The sequence below is a fragment of the Ochlerotatus camptorhynchus genome, unplaced genomic scaffold, assembly GCF_037179485.1.
Source record: "Ochlerotatus camptorhynchus isolate MF236.1 unplaced genomic scaffold, CSIRO-AGI_Acam_v1.1 ptg000063l, whole genome shotgun sequence".
In the NCBI taxonomy this organism is placed as follows: domain Eukaryota; kingdom Metazoa; phylum Arthropoda; class Insecta; order Diptera; family Culicidae; genus Ochlerotatus; species Ochlerotatus camptorhynchus.
In genome coordinates this window covers 772,009-796,307 of record NW_027040553.1, presented here as the reverse complement: position 1 = coordinate 796,307, position 24,299 = coordinate 772,009, and the positions used below count along the sequence as shown (strand labels likewise).

The 24,299-nt window shown below is 40.8% G+C and overlaps 2 protein-coding genes across 2 annotated transcripts in view; one reads left to right on the top strand and one right to left on the bottom strand.

The window, feature by feature from the left end:
* The window catches only part of T48 (FU domain-containing protein T48), a 161,814-nt gene extending 141,335 nt beyond the window's left edge, over window positions 1-20,479 (bottom strand). The window contains exon 1 of the mRNA XM_065216498.1: window positions 18,659-20,479. Within this exon, the coding sequence (XP_065072570.1) occupies window positions 18,659-18,755 (97 nt within the window). The 5' untranslated portion in view covers window positions 18,756-20,479. The remainder of the gene's footprint in view (window positions 1-18,658) is intronic.
* PGS1 (Phosphatidylglycerophosphate synthase 1) overlaps window positions 1-24,299 on the top strand; it is a 108,114-nt gene that overhangs the window by 56,310 nt on the left and 27,505 nt on the right. The window lies entirely within an intron of this gene.

Genomic DNA, 24,299 nt, shown 5'->3' with positions numbered 1-24,299 from the left:
ATGGACATGTGGCACAAATTTGGAAGGAATCCTTAGTGGTTCCTATTCAAAGAGCTGCTGGAACGATTAAAGCCGAAGAGTTTCGTCCCATCAACATGTTGCACACATTAGAGAAAATCTTAGAACTTGTTGTTGAAGGCCAGCTGTTGGAGTATTTGAATAGCAACTCTTTGTTGATACCAGAACAATCGGGATATCGGGAAGGTCATTCTTGTGAAACTGTGTTGAATTTGGTGTAAGCAAAGTGGAAAGACAACTTGGAGCGTAAAGATACGCTCTTTTGAAACAATTTCTAGGCCCTTACTGTTAAGTACAGTACAGTAAGCGCTTTGGAATTACGAGTACAGCATGTAAATGGTTTGAAAGCTATTTGTCTGACAGAACTCAACGGACTGTTTTTAATGATTCTGTTTCCAGTCCCGTGGGGAACAACCTTGGAGTGCCCCAGGGAAGTGTATTAGGGCCCCTTTTATTTATTATGTATATTAATGACTTGCGACGTGTTTTACGGTTTTGCGACATTAATCGTTTTGCAGATGATACTGTGTTATTCATTGCAGCTAAGGATTTAGATGATGCCGTTTTACACTTGAATGAAGATAGAAAGTACCTAAGTAGATGGTTGAAGTGTAGGCAGTTGAAATTGAATACAAGTAAAACTAAATTTATGGTAATTCCGCGGAATCGAGTAAATGAGAACGTCTCTGTTGTAATTGATGATGAGACTATTGATCGCGTTCAGGAGATTAAATATCTTGGCGTGATTATTGATGACAAACTTAAGTTCAACTCTCACATTGACAATGTCATCAAGAAAATTGCCAAGAAGTATGGAATTCTATGTCGACTGAAAAACGATTTAACTATTGCCAATAAAATACAGCTATACAAATCAATCATCTCTCCTCATCTTGACTTTTGCCCTTCCATTTTATTTCTGGCCACTACAACACAAACATCGAGATTACAGCGCTTGCAGAATAAAATGTTGCGTTTGATTTTGCGATGTAATAGATTCACTTCCTCAACTTTGATGCTAGACGCCTTACAATGGTTGTCGGTGAAGCAAAGAATTGTATATTTGACTATAGTGTTCATTTTTAAAGTAGTTAACGGTTTGCTGCCTCGATATTTGTGTGATCGAATTGAAAGAGGAAGTGACTTTCATAGATATATTTACTAGAAACGCGGTTGAAATAAGAACACCACATTTCTTGACTTGTGCTTCGATGCTTGACATATAAAACATTCAGCAACACTTACAGAATTTAAAAGACACTGCATTTCACACGTTAAAACTGTCTTTTGAATAGTTATCCAGTGATTTTTTTTTATGAATTGACAAATTATGTATCTTGACGAAGTTATCTCTAACGGATTATTTTATATGGATAGCTGTCATAACGACTTTTTTAATAATTATTGTAGCACTGCAAAAACTATGGATGGGTTTTTAATAGTTGATTTAATAGTAGATTAATTAAAAAAAAGTAGTCTACAAAGGTTTAAGCCTCGCGCGCGTATTACGGATATAGAGGACTGAATATAACATTTGATAAAAAAAAAATGCAATTTTGAAGCTTATTTGGAAGATAGCTTGAGTTAGTAGTAAGTTTTCTGGCAAATGTTGGGGGTTCGTGAGCATTCCTGACATTGCTGAAAATTATGATAGCATCAGACTGCGGGGTTACTAGTGTAATAGGATGCTTTGTTGATTGTTCATTAACTCTTGATTGCTTGTAATACTTATGAATATTTTATGTGGACAAAAAGGCGAGCTAAGAGATGGGCGCCTGAGCTTTTCTACATTCATATCGCTGTGAAGCAACTGTAAACTCTAGAGGGTATTTATATCTCTAACTGAAACCAGTTCGATTTTGTTTGCAAACCTGGTTAAATTGTCATATTTAATTATCTTAAAGATAAATCGTCCAGCTCAAACCTTTGTAGGGGTAAAAGAGGTGGGACCATCATCATCATCATCATGATTATTCCAAGGGACTCCAAAGCTAATTTGAAGAGAATTTCAAAGAGAATTTAAATTGATTTTGAGGGAATTTCACGGAATTTCCATGCGGGTTCTTGAGAGAATTTTGAGCATATGTTAAAAAAAAAACATCTGAGTAGCGTTTCATAGAAGAAAATTCTGAAGAAATTTCCAGGGAAACTCTAAGGAGAGCTTCAAGAAAATTTCAAAGAGAATTCCGAGAAAATTTGACGAGGGGCATTTTAAAAAGTATTTCGAAAAAATCTCAGGAAAATTTCCATACTTTCGGAAGGTTAAATTCAAGAAAATGTTGGGTGAATACTTGCTAAATTCTAAAGGGTATATAAAAAGATTTCTAAGCCATATTCAAACGGAATTTTTAACAAAATTTTGGGGAGAAAATAAAGCGAATTCTCGCGACAATTATTAAGAAAACGAAGATAAATTAATTTCAAGAGTTTTCTGGATTGAATTTTCAACGTGTTCTGACCAGAATTCCGAGACTGTTTTTGGAGGAAATTACTAGGGAATACCGAAAAGAATCATAAGATTATTGGGAGGAATCCGGAATGTTACAAGTTATTTTGGAACGATGCTAAGGAAATCCCTGGGATATTGTAAGATAAATTCAAACAAGGACAATTCGCAGGCAATCGGTGATAATTTTAATTATAACAGCAACAGTCGCACATTCGTGCAATTATCATTAGTGACATTTCGAAAAATGATAAAATCTTATGCGTAGACATATATCTGATCGATTGGTGATAAAATTATTGAAATTGGTCCAGAGACAGCTGAGTTATTAACGTTCAAAATCTTTCATAATTTTGTTACATGTTCCATTTTCAGTTTTCACAAAGAATACCCCCATATAGAAATCACAGACGTAGCCCTACGTCAAAAAAAATCTACTCGGGTAGTCAGAGGTTTGCGTGTCCTCATCGTTGCTTGCCGACCGAAGACCAACAAAGATGATAGAGGCCAAACCAGCACGGCTGGCCGAGAGGCCCATTTCAGGTGGATGACGTTCTAGTTTTACGATCGACGGCCCTTTTCCCGTACCTCTATAGGCCCTCAACCAAGGAAAGTACCCTCCGACGTGGAACGGACGACGATGGTGAATGTGGCACATTCTTTCGCGTCTTTCCGCCTTGCCCGGGAGATTGAACCGAATTCGATCAGGCCTTAAGACGTGATGCGGATGGACATCGTGGTTTTTGATTGGATGACGGCAGCAGTCTTTTTTTTTTGTGTGTGGTCAGTCACCATGTAGGAACACGGGATTATGCAATTTTGCTATTCACTTGCTGATGACGAGGAGAGAAAAGGTCCCTCAAGGCGACGTGAAAAGGCGCTGATCAACTTCAAATGGTGCATAGTTGTGGTTTGGTTGAATAATTTAATGCTCTCTGACTGACTACATAACCGGTTGCTCATATGCATCAATTCGAAATTACCAGACTCAGGAAGCAGATCGCCAGCTTAGCCCGAGGTCAGCGGTGCCATTTTCCAAAGATTCTACCTGTACATTTTGAGGGCCAAAATTCTCTGCGGGGCATCAAATTACATCGTCGTAAAGCAGAGAACGTGTGACAAATACAAACTTATGCAGCAAGTTTGAGTGGACATAACAGAATCCGGAGCCTTCTCTTTTTAGGACACCAGCAACAGCGCAGAGATAGGTAGGTAAACAAGTAAACAAAGGCGGGGAAATTTATCGCCTCATACGAAGGTTGTGCAAGTGCCATCAGGAGTTCTGGACTCAAGCGATCGCGACTATAGTGTGGGTCCAATGATGATGATGGTCAATGTAAACAGACGTTGATGCTGCTCTGATGGGCTGTTTGTTTTCACATTCTGTGACGGAGTGCAGCGAGCGAGTACATTTTATGCGCTTCTAACGGTTCTTCTTCGATCGATGATGCGAGCGAACGAGCATAGATTTATGGTCCATGATCCGTGGGACCCGAATCGAAGGGCGCCATCTTTGATCGTCGCAGCCACTTCAAATTAATTGAAGCCGAAAAAGTGAAACTTGCGCGTTCCCATTCGAACAATGAAGGGGCAAAGATTCACCTATAGTGTGCTTGTGGGTTGTTGTCGCTCTTAAGAAACGAAGATAAGCAGCTAATTTTCAACGATTGATCCTTAACCCCTTTCTTCCAAGCGATGGCATAACCTAACAACTCCATCTTCAACGAGCTGCACTTTTTCTTTGATTATTGCTCATTCGATGATCTTCTCTTCACCCACCATCACAGTAAGCGGGGATGTCTGTGTCTATAGGTTTTTGTTTTTGTTTTCGAAAGAAAACAAAAAATACAAAAACACACCGTCTGGAAAAAGGCTTCCTCGGCATCCACGCGGTGATTTCTCGTCTTCGTAGTTTTTGTTTTGTTTTTCAAAATCCGTCTCATCCTTGCTTTCTTGGCTTGATCATTCACACGCACCGAATCTTGAGACACGCCATGCAGCATCCGCCGATGCAGCCCACAAGCGCCTACTTTGTGCTGACTCAGTTCACGCTCGCTTTGGGGGTAATTTTCGGTGCAGCTATAATTACACTTTAGTCGTATGTAACATGGTTCTACAGTTTTCTGTATTTTCTGTACAAAATAAAAACTGTCTTTTACGATGCCCCTCTGCCTGGGAAAGGAGAGGCCTGAACTTTCCCTCCACTTGAGTGTTTTTTTGCGATCGCGAAGGGATCACGTACAGAGTTGACCTACTCCGAGATCGTTGCGGGAATTTATCATTGCTGCTGTTTACAACAGCAGTTTGGTTCGGATAATTCAAACTAGTGACTAACACAAGTTTACATATGAGAGGAAAAGAAATGAATTTGTTTGTACGTGTATCAAACAACGCTTTGAAAGACCGCTCGAAGGTCACTAGGTTTAATTGATCGCCTAATCGCCTAATTGATCGTTTCGTGAATCCGTCAGCTGGATGTTCAATTACGCTCCAAGATATAACTCAGCCTATTATATCGCTAAAGACATATCCAGCGATCGAATTTCGTGTAATCGGGATCTTCTTCGCAATCAGCGTCTAGATATTAGGGTGCCAATCTGCAGGCGCAAAATCGTCAAACCAGTAACGCTGGTAGATCACCTTTTCGTGGTGCGTTACTGGTATAAGATCTACCACCGACCCCTACTGAGAGCTGGTAAATATCATGGCCGTCATGTGACAATAAGAACACAGATCCTCTCACTATCACGATATTTACCACAAATTTTAAATTTGAACAAGTTTTAAAATGCTGGGCTTCAAAGCTTTAATACTTCAAGAATCTGGACTCAAATTGCACGGTTTTAAAGGCTCATGGAATTTTATTATAATTTATAAGGACCTCATTCCAAGGGAATTCTGGAAATTTGTTGAGGAAACAACAAGTGCCGTGCTACCTTAGCTCGACACATGATTAGACTACACCTCACCGTTCCATTGATGAGCGACACGCAGCCATAAGCGTGCTCGCCCGCGTCGGTGAAAATATGCAACTCGAGTGATTCAACTGATGAAGAAACGGCGTCTCCCAGGTAGCATCGGGGAATTCGTAAGGCTTCTACTTCGGGCAGCAACTTGGTCCACTGCTTCCACAAGCACCAACTCTGCTCATCGATTACCTGGTCCCATTCGCAGCCATTCCGCCAGAGATGTTGTATGATAACCTTGCCGTGAATCGTGAATGGTGACAACAGTCCGAGGGGATCGAAAAGACCCGTCACGCATCTGAGGACGATCCGCTTCGTGGGCCGCTTACCTTCGTACAAATACTCTTTAACCTCCGCACGGTGCGTTACAGAAACCGCGAAAACCTTTAGGTCCAAATCCCAGAATACCCCAAGAACGCGCTCACCTGGTGATTCCTTATCTTGATGGAAGACTACTGGTCCAGAAGGTTTGTCTTCTCCTAAAGCCGAGAGAACTGCCGGCGAGTTCGACACCCAGTTGCGGATTTGGAATCCGGCTTGTTCGAGGACGTATCGCACCTGCTTCGCTAGAACTACCGCCTCCTCGATTGTGTCGACACAATCGAAGTAATCGTCGACGTAGTGCCGATCGATGATGGCTGCTGCTGCCTCGGGATACTGGACTGCGTGCTCTACTGCATTCACGGTTCGCGGCCCGTAGACTGTCCAACCGAGCTTGCAACGAACCGCGATTGGCTCCTTCGTCGTTCCGATCCTCGCTTCCAGGGGTGTTGTTTATTCCGATGTCAGACGATATCAATGTCAGACGTTCAGTTGATGGTAAGCCTTTCTTTCACTCCTGTGAGTCCCAATCGATCCGCCAAGTCGTTCTCAATCAGTGTCACGGAGGCACCCTCATCTAGGAAGGCTAGTACAGTCAGCGACTTTTCCCCGCAATGAACCTGTACCGGGATTATCCGGAACATTATTGAACCCACCGCATTTGCAACCGGATGGATAAGAGGATTATGCGGTTCTCTACAATCACCCACATTACAACGAATCTTGAAACGGTACTGACCACTGTGCTCATTTAGGCATTTGTTCACCACATTCATTCGATCTGCGTAGGGCAGATCTTGGAAGTCCTGGCAGGATCGCAAGCGATGGTCTTTTCGCTGACATACCCTGCATGACTTCTGCTTCGTACGTTCGGACGCGTTGAAGCCCGATCGGTCCCCTTCACTGTGGCTGTACAGAGCACCTTTCTCCTTCGGCTTACTTCTTCCACTTGCTCCAGCTGTAGATCGAGGATCTGGTTTGTAGTCGAAGTTGACGTTCGCCTCACAAGCGTCTGACACGATTTCCGAGACGAAATTCGGAAATGTTCGCAGTGACGCTTCGAACCTTCGTCTTCCTTTTATATTGCACCCACTGCCGTTTCTCTCCGTCCGGAAGTTTGGTGACCAGATCCTGGATTAGAATCGGATTCAAGGGGTGAAGTGTGAGTTCTGCAGCTTCCAAGTGCTCACAAAGCTGTTCCACTGCATTTCCAAACGGGATGAACCTGGCCAGCTTGGCGACCCTTGGCGGTTCAAGCTTGTGGACTCTTTCCAGTTGGCTTTGTAGCAATAGCTCGGGGCGACCGTATAGTTGACGGAGTTTCTCGATCACTCTGGGAACTGACTTGGGAAGCAAAAGCTGGCCACGAACTGCTTCGAGCGCTGCCCCTTTCACGCTGTCTTGGAGTCTCACCAGGTTCTCGACGTCGGAATAGCCGCAAGCTTCGTTCGACGCCTGATAGGCTCCAAAGAACAAAGGCCACTCTTCTGGCTTACCTGAGAAGTTTGGGAAGTTTTTTTTTGTAAGCCCATTTCGTGCGGACAGTTGTGCCCTGCTCGGCCCAGTGCGCTGCTGCCCGCATTCAGATGCGCTGGTGATCTCTCCGTGGTCTTCGCTTTGCTGACGATCGATTTATCGTTGCTGCTGTCTGAATCACTTTCTTCTTCTTCATCCTCATCATCGTCCTCTTCTTCGGTTTCCCCGTTCTGCACCAGAAGCTTCAGGTTTGCTTCTGTCAGCCGACCGAACTTTGGTAGCAACGATGTGCCTGAAGGTCCCGGTTGTGCTTCGATTACCTTCGGCAATTCCTTCTTCGTCTTCTTCTTGTCGATGATTTCCGCTTTCTGCAGCTGCACGTCCACGCGATATTTTTCTTCAGTTCGTTCATGCGGATCAGGTGCTCTTCTTTTTCCTGCAACTCCTTCTGAAGCTCGATTTCTTTTTCCTCGATCTCCTGCTCGCGTAGCAATCTATCCTCTTCCAGCTCCTTCTCGCGCAAGCGCTGTTCCATCAAGCAATCTTCATCTCTAACGCCCTTTCACGTAGCAATAGTTCCGCATCCAGTTCTTCCTCCAAACGTTTCTTTTCAGCTTCCATTGCCTTCAATTTCTCTTCCACGGATGGAGGTACGGTCAGAATATCCGTAGTTTTCTTCAGGCGGGATGCTTTCTTCTGCTTCTGATACTCCTGGTAAGCTGCTTGGCATTTTGCTTGCGAGCAGAACCACTTTGCGTCCTTTTTTGGCGCCGTAGTTATCCCCAGGCAACGCATGTGCAACCAATTTTCGCAAGTATCACAAGCAATCATTTCTTCATTCTGGGAAGAAGTCTGCCCGCATTCGGTACAAGACGTAGTGTGGTTAGATCCAAGGATTTGTGGCTCATCGTGATTGAGGTTCCGAAATCTCTGTATTTGATTTTTGTGGTTGTTCGGATGATCTATATATTTTGCAGCAGCTTTTGGAGCAGCTCAAAACTGAAATGTATTAAAACAATAACATTTGTTTTTTAGTTTCATTAACTGATACTCACTCAAATAGTCTCCTTCTTCCTAACGATTCCAATCCTTACTGGTCCTTTCCTACTCCTTTTACAATCCTCTCCTACTGTACTCCTCCTGTTATTTAACATTCCATGAATAATCGTTATTTTTACTTTTCGTTTCAGGTAGGTACTTACAGTTAATGTTCTGGCTATCGGTTAAGTGTGCTAGCAAAGCACACAGAAACATTTTTAAATAAATTCAATAAATTATCACCTTTCGTTTTCGTACACTATAATATTTCCAATAAAGAACTAAATTCAATCCACGAGCTCAATATGCGATTGGGTTTTTCTCTAGGTTTTATTTACTTCTATTATCATTCTTATTCATTGTTCTCATTCATGTAGCTACAGCTTTACTCACCCTGAACTGTCAGTTTTCAGGGTTCAGCAATTACACCAACAGCTACTGCCCAGCGGTGTGAACAATTTGCTTTCAAAATAGTTCTGAGGAATTTTAGATTTCATGTGAAGCCTGAATTCAATGAAAATCGAGATAATCTTTCCAAAGGGTTTATTGCTGAGGAGAACTTCAAGGAAAATTAAAAGAATTGAATTGAATTCGGAACAATAGTTCCATCGAAATGCAGAGGAGAACTCCAAGTGAATTTTCACTAGAAATCTTAGATGAATATGGAATAATACCATAGAGGTAACTCTAAGACTAGAAGGTCCCAAAATAACGTGCTCAACTTTTTGGCTCAGCTCTGGTACTATCTTCGGTCCCAAGCTAATCGATTCACCCCTCGAAACATAGGAAAAACCAATAACAATGGGGTACGTTAATCGTTTGCTTGGGACCAATAGGCTAGTCAAGTAGTGAGCCAATTTAAAATCGTTAGTTTCGTATTGATTGTTGATAATAGTCTTCTACTTGTAATTTTCCAAAATTTTCCTGGAGTTAATAAAACTTCTTTAAAGCTAGACTGATGCTAACAATACTTCTCATCATATTTATAAACTTCCCTGCAGTTTTTCGGACTTCCCAAAAAGATTCCTTAATTTTCCTAACGACCATGGATCTTCTCTTGAATTTTAACAATTCGCTGAGGTTCTCGCAACTTCTCTCTAATTTATGCATTTTTTAATGTTAACGGAACTGCTCTGAGGTTCTCTGTTCTATCCTGAAGTTCTCAAAACTTCTCTAAAATGTTTGCAGTTCTCATGAAGCTTGTTGTACTGCCCTGAATTTAATTGGACTATCCTAAAAATGTTTAAGCTTCCGTGAACTTCTGCACTTATATGAAGAGCTCAATAATTTTCCTAACATCTCTGAAGTCCTGAACTTCTTAAAATTTCCCGCTTATTTTCTGAAACTAGTGGAACTAAACTCCTCTCGAAATTCCTCCTATTTTTGGAGCTTACTAAACTTCTTTGAAATGCTCCCCCATTTTACTAAAGTTTCATAAGTTCTCGGATCTTCCCTTAAGTTCCATAGACTTCTATATAGTTCTTGGAATGTTTCTGAAGACCTCTGCACTTTTATTTCTTCTTTAAGCTACTGCAATTTTCTTAGTATCGATTATAGTTCAGTTTCGGCTTAATTCGGCTTTCACTGTAGTTCTCAAGATTTTTCTGAAGATCATGAAACTGCCCTTAAATTATCGACACTAATTGATAACTTCATCAATTATCTGATGATTGTCGGCGTATCATGGAACTTCCTGAATTTCTCTCACGCTAATAGACATTTAAACTGCTCCAAAAGTAACGGGAACTGCCCGTAGGATCTGTGAATTTTCCCAAAGATCTCTAGTTCTAGCTTTTCTGAGGTACCTAGAGCTTCTTTAAAGTTTCCGCACTTTTCCTCAAATTCTGTATATTTCTGAAGTTCTCTTACCGGTGAAGTTCTTCAAAATTCTAGGAACTTCTTTAAAGTTCCTGCATTTTTCCAGAAGCTAATAGAACCGCTTTGAAGTTCTTAAAGCTCCCAGAAAGTTGCCCATATTTTCAGAATGCAAACTTCTCTTATATTCCCGCAGTTTGCTGCAATTTTCAATATCTTGAACTTGTACATGGAATACGATCTTAGACTTACTAAAATTAAGTAAGTGTTAAACTCAGTGGCGCCGCGTCCACATGTGCAACCTGTGCACGACACAGGTGTAAACAATTAAAAAAATGTGTTTAGATTTTTATAGATTTTATGGTCACATTATAGCTTTACTTCTTTACTCCAGACCACAAGTGACCATGAATACACTATTTTATAGTGTGGTTCCATTAAATCTTCGACCTTGGTTTGCTTCAAAAGGGTTAAATTCAGTTGGAATGGTCAGCCTAATCTCTAATGCATTGATTTCTAAGCATGTCGATATCACTACCATGACAAAACTCGTTAAATAGTGCACCTAAAAGCGAGCTTTTTTGGGTGACGGGTGGCAAGTTTGTGAATGGCCAAATGCCTGATGAAAGCTAAACAGACCTTCTATCACCTCTTGAAACATACCACAAATTTTCCACAATACATGGCGGTTTGCACCACTGGTTGTAATTGAAGTTTCAGCAGTCACGCGTCAAACGGGAGCAACACGGAAACAGCTGTCTGGTACGCTTTGGACGTTATCATACTTGCAGACCGATTTGAATTGAGTTTAAATTAGAAGAACATTTGTGATGTATGGGTGCCCAAAGTGTACATTTCTCGCTGTGCACTTGGATATCTGATTGCAGACAAAGAGAGTAATGGAGAAAGAGAGCGCAAAAGCCCGCTCTCACTCTTTTGTCAGTTGTGAATCTCTCAATCAGCGTTGCCAGATATACCGATTTTCAAACTTGATACCGATATACAGATTAGGTTTCTCAGAATACCGATTTTTGAGTTATAATACCGATTTATACCGATTTTTTATTATTAATAATCAAAATGATCACTGCCTGCCCGCGCTGAATTGTCAGAGGAAACTATTGTGAGAGACTTTTATCTTTTTGAAAATTAAAATGTTTAAGCCTGCGCTAAAAAAAATCATCTTCAAAACTGTCTTATGTTTGATACTCTTTCGACTAATGCCTCCATTTTATCGCAGTTTTTGGTTACCAAGGAGTCAAGAAACAGCTGATGGTAATTTCTGGAAATCGGGAAATACTTTTATTCAGTGGAAAAATAGGTCCATAAAAAAGTTAATTTTTGAACTTCCTGAAATTTCTTTAATCTTCCCTTCGAAGTGTCTTCCAACTTTCCCTAGGAATTTCCGTATTTTCCGATTCCTTCCGGAAAGCTGTTTCGACTTCCCTTGGAAGCTTCTTCTGGCTTCGTTCGATAGGTTCTTCCGTCTCCTCCCGTCAGTTTTTTCAGCTTCCCCGGAATTTCATTAGTTTCAGGTTGCGGTTCCATTAATTTCAGGAAAACTTCAGGAACTCTTCAGAAGTTCTGAAACTTAAGAATAGTTTGAACTTTTGGGTAGGTTCCGATCAATTAAGGACAGTTGCATTAACTTCTGTTCAAATCCGAGAACCCGGGAATTTGTGGAAAATCCAGAGAACTCCAATGAACTTAAGTAAACTGAAATATTTTGGAAACTTCACAAGCCCAAAGAACTTCAAAGAAATTTAATAGTTTTCAGGATAGTTTCATTTGTTTCAGGAGAATTGAGATATCTTTAGGGAAGCATTAGGACATATAAATTTAAGGAAATTTCTGAACCTTTAAATGAGTTCCGAGAAACTCAGGGAATTTCCGAAATCTTCAGTTAAGATCCGAGAGGTTCATGAAAATTTTGAAAAACGTAAGGGAAGTTACATGAACATAAGAAAATTGTGAGTACATTTTAAGGGAAGAGAACTTTAATGCTGATGTTCATTAATTTGAAGAAAAAAAAATTGAAAGCGATAAAGAAGCTTCAGGGACTTTTAAAGAAGCTAAGAGATTTGCCGGCAGTTCCATGATAATTAGGGAAGTTACGAGTACTTTGAAGATGATCAGAGAACTTCAAAACAGCCCCAGTAACTTTAGGAAAATTGCAAGAACTTTCAAGGAGTTCCAAAGAATTATGGGATATTCCGAAGTGAAATTCAGGAATGTTCCGAAAACTGCATGAATATTGTATGCATTTCAGGGATATTTTATAAATATCAGGAAAATTGCAGGATCAATAGAGCATGTGACGAACTTCGGGAAATATTGTCCTATTCCCCAGAAATCAATTTCTTCCAGCTATTTTCCCATCTTCTCTTTGAAGTATCTTTCGACTGTTCCGTAATCTACCTTAGGAAGTTTTTCCCAGTGTCTCCTGGAAGTTTCTTCCGTCTTCTCCAAGAAGTTCAATTAAAGTTCTACCGGATGTATCTATCGAGTTCTCCCAGCAGTTTCTTTCGTCTTCCTCTGGAAGTTTCTCCATAAATCACTCTCCGTAGGTTTTTTTTTCCGACTTATTGGAATGTTTTTCTGAGCTTCTCCTTACTTCCTCTGGAAATGGCTCCTCCGGGATTGGCTTCCGATTTCCAAACTTTTCTGGCTTCTGGATTTGTTCCAAAAGTTTCTTAAATTTTTAGTCAGAAGTTTCTTAATATTTGTCTTGGAAGATCCCCATCGGATGTTTTTTAGATATTTTTTGAACTTCCTTCAAAGTTTCTCCACAAGATCTTCTTTATTCTTCCTCTGGAAGTTTTTTCGGTACCATTAAGAGACTAATTCAAATATTTCCCAGAAGTTTCTTCTGACTTACATGGAAAGAACATCTTTCGATTGTAGTTCAAAAGTTTGAAAAAAAAAGTAATTAAAATAGTGAATACCGATAAATACCGAGTTTTTAATCATTTGATACCGATAATCATGAAAACAATCTGGCAACGCTGCTCTCAATTTTCGATAGTTGCGCCGGTGCGCCTGTCAAAACTTATGAGCTTCCCCTGGTTCATTCTGATAGTGTTGTTCTGATGGATAAAGAGTTGATTAATTCAAGTTCGCTACCAAGGGGACTATGAATTTTCTCTAGATTTTGGCTTTGTTTTGTATCAAAAAATGTTTTCGGAAGTGTTTGACGGATATTCTTTATTAAACTTCAGTCGAAAGAGTTAGCCTTTTGATAAAACCGAGAATTCAAGCTGAACATTGCATCCTAAGTAAGATTGACAGATTCTCTCCGTCGACTTTCTCTTTGTATCTCCACGGCCATGTAAATACATTCCCAAGTATTTTCAGCACACAGATCGATAAAAGAAGCTTTTATATAGCATCTAAAACGACAAAACACAACAAGAAATGGTTATGTGCTCAAGTTATTAACGAAATAGAAAGTCGACGAAGGGAATCGATAAATATTACTTAGAACCTAATACAATGTTCAGCTGGAATTAGTTAAGTTTTCCAATTCCTCCAACTTCGGTTAGCGCGAAAAGGGCCATAAAAGTTTTGTTTATACAAGATGATAGGTTCTTCAAATGTTACGTTAGGTAGTGATTAATATAGTGATGGAGAATATGTCCCTCGAATTCATGGAGCATTGAAAAATAAAACAAAAACTAACATGTGGTGGTAAACAATAACGAACAAAGCTTGGTGCACAGGTAAACAAATGAGGCACGCGACGCCATCAACATTTAATTAATTTTATTGTAAAGCTGTTTCTTTAAAACTAATTGTCATGGTGCGTTGGCGGGATTCATGTCCTTGGGTACGAAAGTGACCCCGTTGGCTTCGTATCACTCCAGGACAACATTTGAATAGTGGAACGAAGCTTAAATCCGGCCAGAATATCGTAGGGCCCTCGTGTTGCTTCAACAAAGGAAGCAGACGCTTCTGTAGACACTCCTTGAGGTAGATCTTCCCGTTTACAGCCCCGGTATTCACGAACGGCGCACTCCGTTTGCCACATAAGCAGATCGCTTGCCAAATAATGTATTTCTTGGAAAACTTTGAAAGTTTCTACTTCCTTACTTCCTCCGGAACATCAAACATGTGCTGGGCGGTGGAGAACAGTAGCCCCGGAAGCTGCCGTAAGTCCGCCTTGACGTAAGTCACTCTAAACTACTTCTACCCAAATTTTCAAGAGACCCAATGGGTAATTTTCTACAGCCTTTTTTTCCGTGATGCAATTTGATGTGGGACACCATTTATTATGTTTTTCCAAAATTTTATATCAATAACAAACACGTGTAACCAAGGGTGTAGACAGAGCGTAAGAGAATACAAAATCTTGAATGAACTGGTAATATTTCAAACTAAGGGAAATTTAGTAAGCTCCAGGAGTCAGTCATTAGTTTTACTAAGGACAATTTACCAAATAAATTACTATGTCTAAAGTAACAATGCGTTAGAATCTTGAAAGCTTCTCAAGGTCCATAGATCAAAGTAGGTCGCGCTGGAAAGTTCTAGATTGAGCTGGAATTAGGGCGTAACAGTTTTGTAAACAATGACTTCTCTCGATGATTTCTCGGAAGTCATGGCTCTCCCTGACTTCAGAGAACATCACCATCGACTAAAGGAAGACTTCTCCTACCCGATGGATATCTTGGTTTGTGTAGGCGTAGCTTGAATTCCAAGAAATCAACAAGAGAAGTCATTGTTTACAAAGGCTATTACGCCCTAATTCCAGCTCTATCTAGAGGTGACACGTTTTTATTTTGCTGCTTTAACTATGTTTAAGCAAACTTCAGATTGTTCATAATTTCTCATGGACGGGATCGAAATAGATCCAGGAGCGGTGTTTGTTGGGAGCTGATGGGCAAAGAAGAACCCAAGCTGATCGCGATGGTGCGAATCCGGCAGGCCAACGTCCGGGGGCTTATAGTGATACTGAGAGATGCCGATGCATTTCTTTCCGAGGGCTGGCCATGGATAGCGGTATTCCTTAGTTAAGATCAAAGTAACTTTTCTGAACTGCATCCGGCAGCTTCAAGGATCCTTCCTTCCTTATTATTTAATTAGTTCGTAACATTATGTTTCATATCAATTTCACTTATACAGTACTAAGAAAACAAATTGAAGAACTCGGTTAGCTCAGCGGCTGTCGCATTTGCTTACTGAGCAGAAGATCGTGGGTGTATTCTCATGTTCCTAAAAAAAACAATCACATGCTTTTGGTCGTATCGCCAGCTTGAGGCGTATCTTGACCTAATACCCTACCCGATTCGCCAACTCCGTAGTACTTATGAGGGTGTCGCTAATTCAGTGGGCCCTTGTTTAAGTTTGAGCAATATTCGACATACCGTATGCGTGATAATGTTTGCACCATTGAGCAATGCCAAATTACAAAAATTCTCAAAAATTTCTTTTTTGAGTTTTTTGTTTTTTATATATTCAAAGGGGGAATGTTTCTCAGACTCTTAAACTATGTTAATCATCGATCGAGCTTCCACTTGCTGCAATTACGGCCTCCACACGCTTCCGGAATGTACGGCAGGTTTTAATAATGTAGTCTAGATCCATTTCTCTCCAGGTACGGGTCAAAGTTTGTCTGAGGCTTGCTGTACTCGGGTGGCCTTTAGAACAGGCCTTGACCATCATGACGCGCCATATTGAGTAATCCAGCGGATTAAGATCGGGGCTGGATGGCGGCCACATATCCTTCGCCCAGAATGGAGGATGTTCCTGCAACCATCTTGTTGAAACACAACATTTGGCTTCGGACCTTACTGTTCTTTCATCCACGGAAGAACATACTTACTTAAAATCCCGATGTAGACCTCCGTGTTGACCTTGTCGCCTTCTGGAATGAACACCGCGTCCATTTTTTTACCAACACCATAACGCTAGCAGGATGTTTGGTGAGATACACGATCTTGAGTTCGTCGGCCACGTCTTTTACCGGAAGCGAACTAATATACCGGTCGGTTCTGGAATTTGATACAGGATCGACGGTAAACATGCTCTCGTCGGTGAACAGGATTACCGGATTTTTTCGCTTAAGGAAGTTCAAGATTTTCTTGCATCGTTCGACTCGTAGCTCCCGGATGCGGTTGGTAATCATGTGAGTTTTTTTCCGTGCCCTCGACTTCGCCCCGCAATCTTCCTTTACGATCTTCCGTGCCGTAAAGTCACTGATCCCGAGTTCCTTTGCCATTTTCCTTATTGAACGCACTGGATTCACCCGAATCTTCCTTTTGATAGCAGACTGACAGCTGACCTCGGACGACCTGTGGCCACCTTGGCGGATAGTTGTCCTTTCTTTTCTCGGTCTAAAACCCTTTTGACGGTCCACCGGAACACTCCCACGGCGATTGAAATGTCTTTTTGCGACATTTGCGCGTGGGACAAATCACGAATACGCTGCAACTTCGCCATGGTGCAACTGTCAAACTAAGTAAATCATTTTCTTTTATACACAGCCTACTACGGTATAAGCTATAGGTTACGTGCATGCAAAGAAAACCAAGGCATTGGGCCTTATTACGGGTGTCACTACAAGGTGATAAGGAAGTGATACTCAGAATGAGATCCGTGATTGCCGTACAAATCAAATGGTGACGTGTCCTGTGACATCCGTAATAAGCCCCATTGTATGCATAGGTGAAACGGGAACATTATTTGTACGATGGTGCAAACATTATCACGCATACGGTAAACAACGAAATTGTTAAAAAAAAACGGAAATTCACATGAAGTTTTCAAAGATAGACGAGCGACAGTCATGCTTTTGGTAGTCTTGTTTAGATTGGAAATAATGTTTACTCCCCATCATTATTCCTGAAAGCAGTCTGACTGAGAAATTCAAAAGAGACCTAAGTGCCACTAGTATCCAATCTACGAAGTATACCGTAACAACGCTAACGCTAACGCTAACATGTTGATCGGACATCCATATCAAATCCTTCTCAAGAGCAATTGTTGTCGTCGGTGAGGTTGTCGCCGGGATCGAAATCTAGTGACAGCAAGTAGAACGGGAACTTGATCGTAATTGTTTTGTGATATAAGGAGCTCGGTGGCCTAGTGGCGACCAATTTTGCCTACTGAGCAGAAAATCTTGGGTTCAATCTCAAGCTCCCTCACATTATTAGATAAAGCGTAATGAATATCGGTTAGAGGAACGAGTACGTAAAATAAATAATATTCGTGTTTTAGGAAAGACCGTGGGTTCGAACCCAAGCTCCTTCGCGCTATTGAATCGTTAGGACACCAATTCAGCATGCCGTTTACCAAAACTAATCCAGCTGCAATCCCAACCCTTCTATCCAACATCCCAGTGATTTCTCGTGGAAGTGCAGATGTGTTCTCGGCTTTCATTAAAGCGAGTATTACGTAATCATACATTCCTTTCTTGACCAGCATTCGGGCGTGGCCGTGGACGTGCCGAATGAATCTCGAAAAAAATTCTAGGTGGATCATCTTGATACCCTTGGAACTCTTCACAGGATTTCTGTAGAATTGGTTCAAGTATTTCCTTAGAATCATCTCAAAATTTCCTAAAAGTGTATCTTAGAACTCGCTCTGGTATTCCCTGATTCAATTTGCAATTCTCTTAAAATTCTAAATTGGGTTCACTGTATTTATTACCTAGGAATTCTTCAAATTATCTTCAGTATTAACTATTTAATCTGCTGAAATTCCCCTGGAATTATCTTCAGATTTTCCTCTAAATTACACTCAGAATTTTTTCGGAGTAGTTTCGTAAACTCTTAGATACGCTTCTCAGAATTCCCAAGGAATTCATGTTTGAGTTCTCTAAAATTATAGCCATGCAACTAAGTATTCTTTTGAAATTTACCTCAAAGCGTCGGTGGAAATTTCCTTATAATTTTTGTTGCTGTTCCTCCTTTGAGATCCTTCCTTCCTTCCTCTTTGCTTATGGCATATTAGCTTATTTCGTGCTCTCAACTTAGTGTTCTAGATGCACTTTCACAGTTATTAATTGAAAGCTTTAGATGCCTGCTACCATTTTTGCATTAGTATAATGTTTGGCAAGTACGATCATACTCTATGGCCAGGGAGTCGAGAAATTTTCCAACCCGAAAAATTCCTAGACCGGACCGGGAATCGAACCCTGTCACCTCCAGCATGGTCTTGCTTTGTAGCTGCACCTTTACCGACTGAACTAAGGGAGGCCCCTTTGAGATACTCCTTTCGAATACCTCTGGCCGACTTTCGAGAAGGGGTTTGTCAAAATTGATTCCTCGTCGGTCAGAAATAAGTCTGGTGGAATAAAAGAGTTATTTGAAAATTTGCCATCTGTCAAATTTAAGTGAAAATTCACCAAATGCTTACATTTGGCATATTGGCCCTTAAATAACAGCCAAGAAAATAGATTAGCCTTTCTATTTAGCATTTGCACGTTCCGACGGCCTTTAATTACTCCGAAATCCCCAAGCCCCAAAGCAGCAAGCCCGTGTGTAGCTCCAAATTTAAATAACACTGCCTTGCTGCGGTCGGCCGCAATTACCCCCCGAAAAAGCTGAACCAAAACAAAACTACATTCTAAATAAAAACTTACCTCTCGATTGCGACGTGTTGTGATGGTTCCCGGAAACGGTACCGGCCAGCAGCACCATCTGGCACCAGACCAAGGCCCCCAGAACCAACATACCCATCCTTCTGGTTGCGCTTGACCGTGTGACGTATGTGGCTGTTGTTGCAGTTTTTTGTTCCACTCCAACTGGATCAATGTTGCCACCGTTATAAGAGGCGGCAGCTTCCACTATTTTTTTCCCCCCGGCTCGAGGTTGCTTTCTTCCAGCGGCGGATTTACTTCGGTTCAACCACCGCTCCACCTTCAGTATTTCGGGGGTAATTACTTCACCTCGATCGATGCCCGGTCTCCCACCCACACCCACACTTCCTCCACCTGGAGCACGATAATAATCGTTTCCTTCTTTCACTTTTTCCCCACCCGAGAGCTGCTGGGTGAGATTCTACGTTTTACGATCTTCTACCGAGGTGGTAAGGAAATGATTTTCTTTCTTCTTCCCACGCACTCACTTCACTCCCCGGGTGCTGCCGCTGCTGCTTCTTCTGCTGGTGTCGAAGGTGTTTGGTGCACTTTGAATCCGTACGTAAAGGCGATCATCGCACAAATTGATCCGGCGCGACTCTCTTCAACAACAACAACGAAACTACCGGGCGTGGAAGACTGGTAGGTATCAACGCGTTTCGTCCGCTTCTTCCCAGACCGATTATTCGGCTTCTTTTTTGGGGGGCCTTAACTTGTACGTTTTATTTTTGTTTCGCTCTGTAATGACTGTTAATTCCAGGTATTTTATTCGGTTTTTCGTTTTAGCTTCTGAACCGACTCACTGATTTTGATTCCATGCGTTTATGGGAAGCTCAAATTTTAACTTTTTCTAAACTTTTGTAACCTCTTGGCAACTCGTCTTCTCGAAGCTAAAAAAAAAGCCACAACTGTTATATATAATACCATTCACTGCCAAGTGCATCTGGTGAAAATCATCCCCGCCATTACCAATCGATATACCACACACAGAGGAGGCCCACTATGCGCGATCGAGAGTCTCGTCTCGGTAGGCCAACGCGATCGCACTAATTAAGCGCAAAGTCACTTATTCTATTAGCGGAATTGACCTTTAAATTTCTTCTCCGGGCGCGCGCTGCCCGGCCGTCAACAACGGTTTAATTTGTTCTACTTAATATTGCTCAATTGAAGAACGTTCTGCCGTTCCCTTCTCCGACACAATCCATTCGCAATCGCAACTCGCAACCACTTCCAGAGAACACGATCATTGCACAATCTATACCTACATATTACTCCGCTGGCTCTGTTTGTGATCCGTACTTAACTAAATTTTCGGTAATCGGATCTCCTTCACTCGACCATTTACAGCTGTGAAACCACCTACTGGCGAATCTTATAGTACAATCTACAACCCTCGGGACACGCACCAATGACCTCCTTCGCTTCGGACGTCTGTTATCAAAGCATACACACAGAAAACATTGCTTGCTACTAAAATCGTACCAGCCACTCCTCACTCACTATAAAACAAGTGAGCACTTGCATAACAATGTTCTACTGTTTACTAACTCATTGCGTCGCTTAGCAGGTCCTTCGCTTGTATTATTTTTTCGCATCCAAGCCACGGGTGATTATCATCATTACAAACGAACGACGATTGCCTGTGTGTTTACTCACTATCGCGTTGTCGACGAGAAGGTACCACTCGGAGGTACACTTGCGAAATGTGTGTTAACAAAACACAAACATCGATGCACTATCGGTCGCGGTACCCGCTAATAACAATAATAATTACACAAACAGCTGACTGTAAACAATGGATATAAGCAAACGACTGTACTCAAAACACGGCGCGATCAAATAAAACCGAAACGATCGAGGGCCCGTTCAGGACTGAACTGAAGGATTGTGATTTCGCTCGCTGTCGCTCGCAAGCGCGCAAGAGTTTGGTGAAAGAGAGTGAGAGCGAAACGAGATCGAGAGAAACCTGAGAAACCCGGCTCACAGTGTGGTCAGTTGTACGGGTTTATTCGTAGATCTACGGATTTTTTGATTTACTGCGGACTTACGGACACACTTAATCACGGCTTCCCCGTTCGGTATTTTTTCACAGTGTTTTCGAACTGTAAATCACATAAAATACCGAACGTTCAGCTCTTCTCAATGAAACTTTTCAGTACGACAAACTATTGAATTAGGTTCTGCAGCGTGACGTCACGAATGAACTCAGTGTTAGCCGGCTGAACCTTTTTGACAGTTCAGTGGTACTGTTTACAAGCACTTAGTCGTTTTTTCGAAAAAAAAATATTCTTAAATTTCCGAATTTCAACTTGAAAATTGTCGAGGAACAGCGCGTAGAAATGATGTTGCTCATGGACATTGCAGAAGTGTGGTTTACATCTCACTGCAGTCCGAAAAATTATCGAGAAAATCCACTCAAGAAAAAATCGACTAAGTCCACGTAAACAGTACCACTGAACTGTCATCAGATTGAGGTTAACCCCGACGGTGCAAAACCTAATACGGAAATTGGAAGATTGCCGCAAAAGCTCAACGCAGATGTCGCCACTGGATGATGATGATAATGTTGACAGACTGCATATAAAATTCGTGAAAATTAGCATTAAATCATAACTTTCATCAAGCCTGCGTGAAATCCTTCCAATATAACATTCGAATTGAAGAAGAAAACGTTTTACGATCAGACTGATGTGCATCTTTGATTTTTCCAGGTGAACTTTCATAAGATATATTCATTTCATTTCACGGCTCCATCAATGCTGCATCGTACATATGATGGTAAACAGAAGTAAATTGCTCAATTACTCAAAATAAAGATGATTTGTCATCTTGTTATCACTTTGAAGACCATCTACCATCATTTTATAGCATGGTGCGTGTTGAGTAAATCAAGTTCCGGTGATATGATCCACTCCTTCGCTTAGCTGGCGAACTGAATTTTTAGCGATGAAAGCACCTCTGTGACAAAAAAAGGCTACCAATGTATTTGTTTATCATCACGAGGGGTAAACCAAATGAAAATTTGTTTAATATTACAAATGAATGTATTTCAGCATTTTATTTTATTTGATGACAACAGTGACATGTCAGACAAATTTTAAAGTAATATACACAATGTAAAGCCTGGTACGCAGCTGAAAAGAAAACGGAAAAGTAATTTTTGAGGATTTTTCCCAAAAGAAAATTTGACAGCTATAGGCTGCTAAATTTTGAGATTATAGGGAGATGTCGTCAAATTGTAAAATCAACACTTATTAGTGTTTATGTTGTTTAAATGCATCCAAAACATCAGTTTTGCAATAAACGCCAACATTACCTAACGGAATAATTGATCAGACCATTATTCCGCAAGGAAAGTGAAATTGCATTCAGAATGCGCCACCTTCATGTCGATCACGATACTAATGTAATCGATCTTTCCTTTACTGATTTCTTTTGAACTGCGTACTGGGTCAAGAAATGCTAAAGGAAAATAATTTCTTTAGCATTCCGTGTCCTATCCCGTAGCACGTAAAAACGTCATTACTTTTCAGCTGCGTACCAGGCTTAATTAATGAAAATAATTTGACTCTTACTTTTGTAATAAGTGCTATATTCGCACCCCTCGATTGTAATTGAATGATTGTTGCTGACCTTTTTCAATGCTAGATGGTGCGTGAAGCAATATTTTGCGGGTCGCCATTGCAACATTTGGAAAAGGCATGAATGGATCATATTGTTAACGAGATTGTTAATATGATATATTTGATAACAGTGTACAATCATAGAGGTAACTCTAAGACAAGTAGGTCCCAAAGAAACGTGCTCAACTTTTTGGCTCACCTCTGGTACTATCTTCGGTCCCAAGCTTGTCGAATCACCCCTTGAAACATAGGGAAAACCAATAACCCCTCATTTTATCTGTCAAACTTTCATAGCGAATCAAAACAAACATTGCGTAGTACTAGAATAGGGTACGTTAATCGTTTTCTTGGGACCAATAGGCTACTAAAGTGGTGAGCCAATTTTAAATCGTTAGTTTCGTATTGATTGTTGGTACAATGCTGAATAAAACGGGATGTCGAATTATGTGCTGAAAAAAACCTCATTGAGAGCGATAGATGCGCCTTCATTCCGTTGTTTGCTCTGATCTGATTTATTTACTATTTAAAAGGTTTATAAACGTTGACTGTCTTCCTGATTCCACACGAGAAGTTTAATCCAATAACAAACTGAATAAGTGTAATTTGCACGCTCTAAATCAATTGATTTAATAACATCATATCGTATAACGTTTGAATACAGCTTGAGGCTGTATAAATGAAATGAGTAAAGCGTTTACATTGGGAAAATTGTTAGTTGGGTAGTCACCAAAGTTTTCGAGCCGCTCCGTCTGTCACTTCGTTTGTGGTTCGACTAAGACCATTGTTGGTCCATCTCAATTTCAAACGTTACTAACATTATTAACCAATCATTAACGTAAATTTACAAAATCAATGGAACACATTTGCAGGATTACATCTACGATCTGCGGTCGTTGGAGAATTATACCTTATTGGATGAAAAAGGCAAAAACCAAGGATTCACAGTATAAATGCCCAATGAATTACGTGAATCGATGAAATCGCCATTATGCCTTATTACTGTGAAATCACTCGGCACAGGAATTTGATTGGCTCACAAAATAGGACTTACACAGCAAAAAAAAATGTAATATCGATCAACGTAATTCAAGCTGATGTATGAAATAATGATGTAATAGCAAATAGCAGATACAATATTACATCAATGGATGTAATTTTGTTCGCAAAATCGATGTACATCGTACAATGTGATATTACACAACCGATGGATTGACCTGGTTGCAGCAGTTTCGATGTAATATTCAACAACTTTTTTTGCTGTGTACCTTTCCTGGAGTCTGCTGCTGAATGAATGGAACAAGCACGAGCTTTCGTAGCCACTAGAGTCGGTGTATAATGAGTCACGCCAAGAGAAAAACAGTTGAACTCGCATCACGGTTTTCGGAAGATTCCCATTCTTTTCACTTGGCAACAGAAGACTTCTACAACAACTTCAAATGACTTCTAGCGAGAGAAAAAATATTGCGGCTGGAGTAAATCATTATATCAGTGATTTTGTCAAATTATCTTGACAAAAAATAGTAGAAATTCTTATTACTAATCATTACCGAGCGTATCGCATGACAATTTAACGCTCACTGCGTGTTTATGCTCATTTCTTCGATTATATTTTATATTTTATTGCAATACCTTTCGTGGACCTTTCATAGCATCGTAATGTTTATTTATTTTGCACGATAGGTAGCCGGTTTGACAGTTCAATAGGTAGACTTGGCTTCACTCTTGGCGTGACTCATTATACACCGACTCTAGTAGCCACATCCTCTGTGCCGTGTTGCCAATGTTCCACATCAATCGTACCAACATTGTATGACAGTATCACAAATACTGTCATCAGTGGGGGAAAGGAATCTATGAATATTAATTCCCGTATTCATGTACCTCACATCTTCCCTCTCCCCTGAAAAAAAACCCCCATGTGTGGAACACATGGAAACAGTGTTCGCTCTAGGAACGCGTGACGGATTCGTCACACACTCGTCACCTCCCTTTTTTTATGGCACAGACCTGTTGGCGTAACG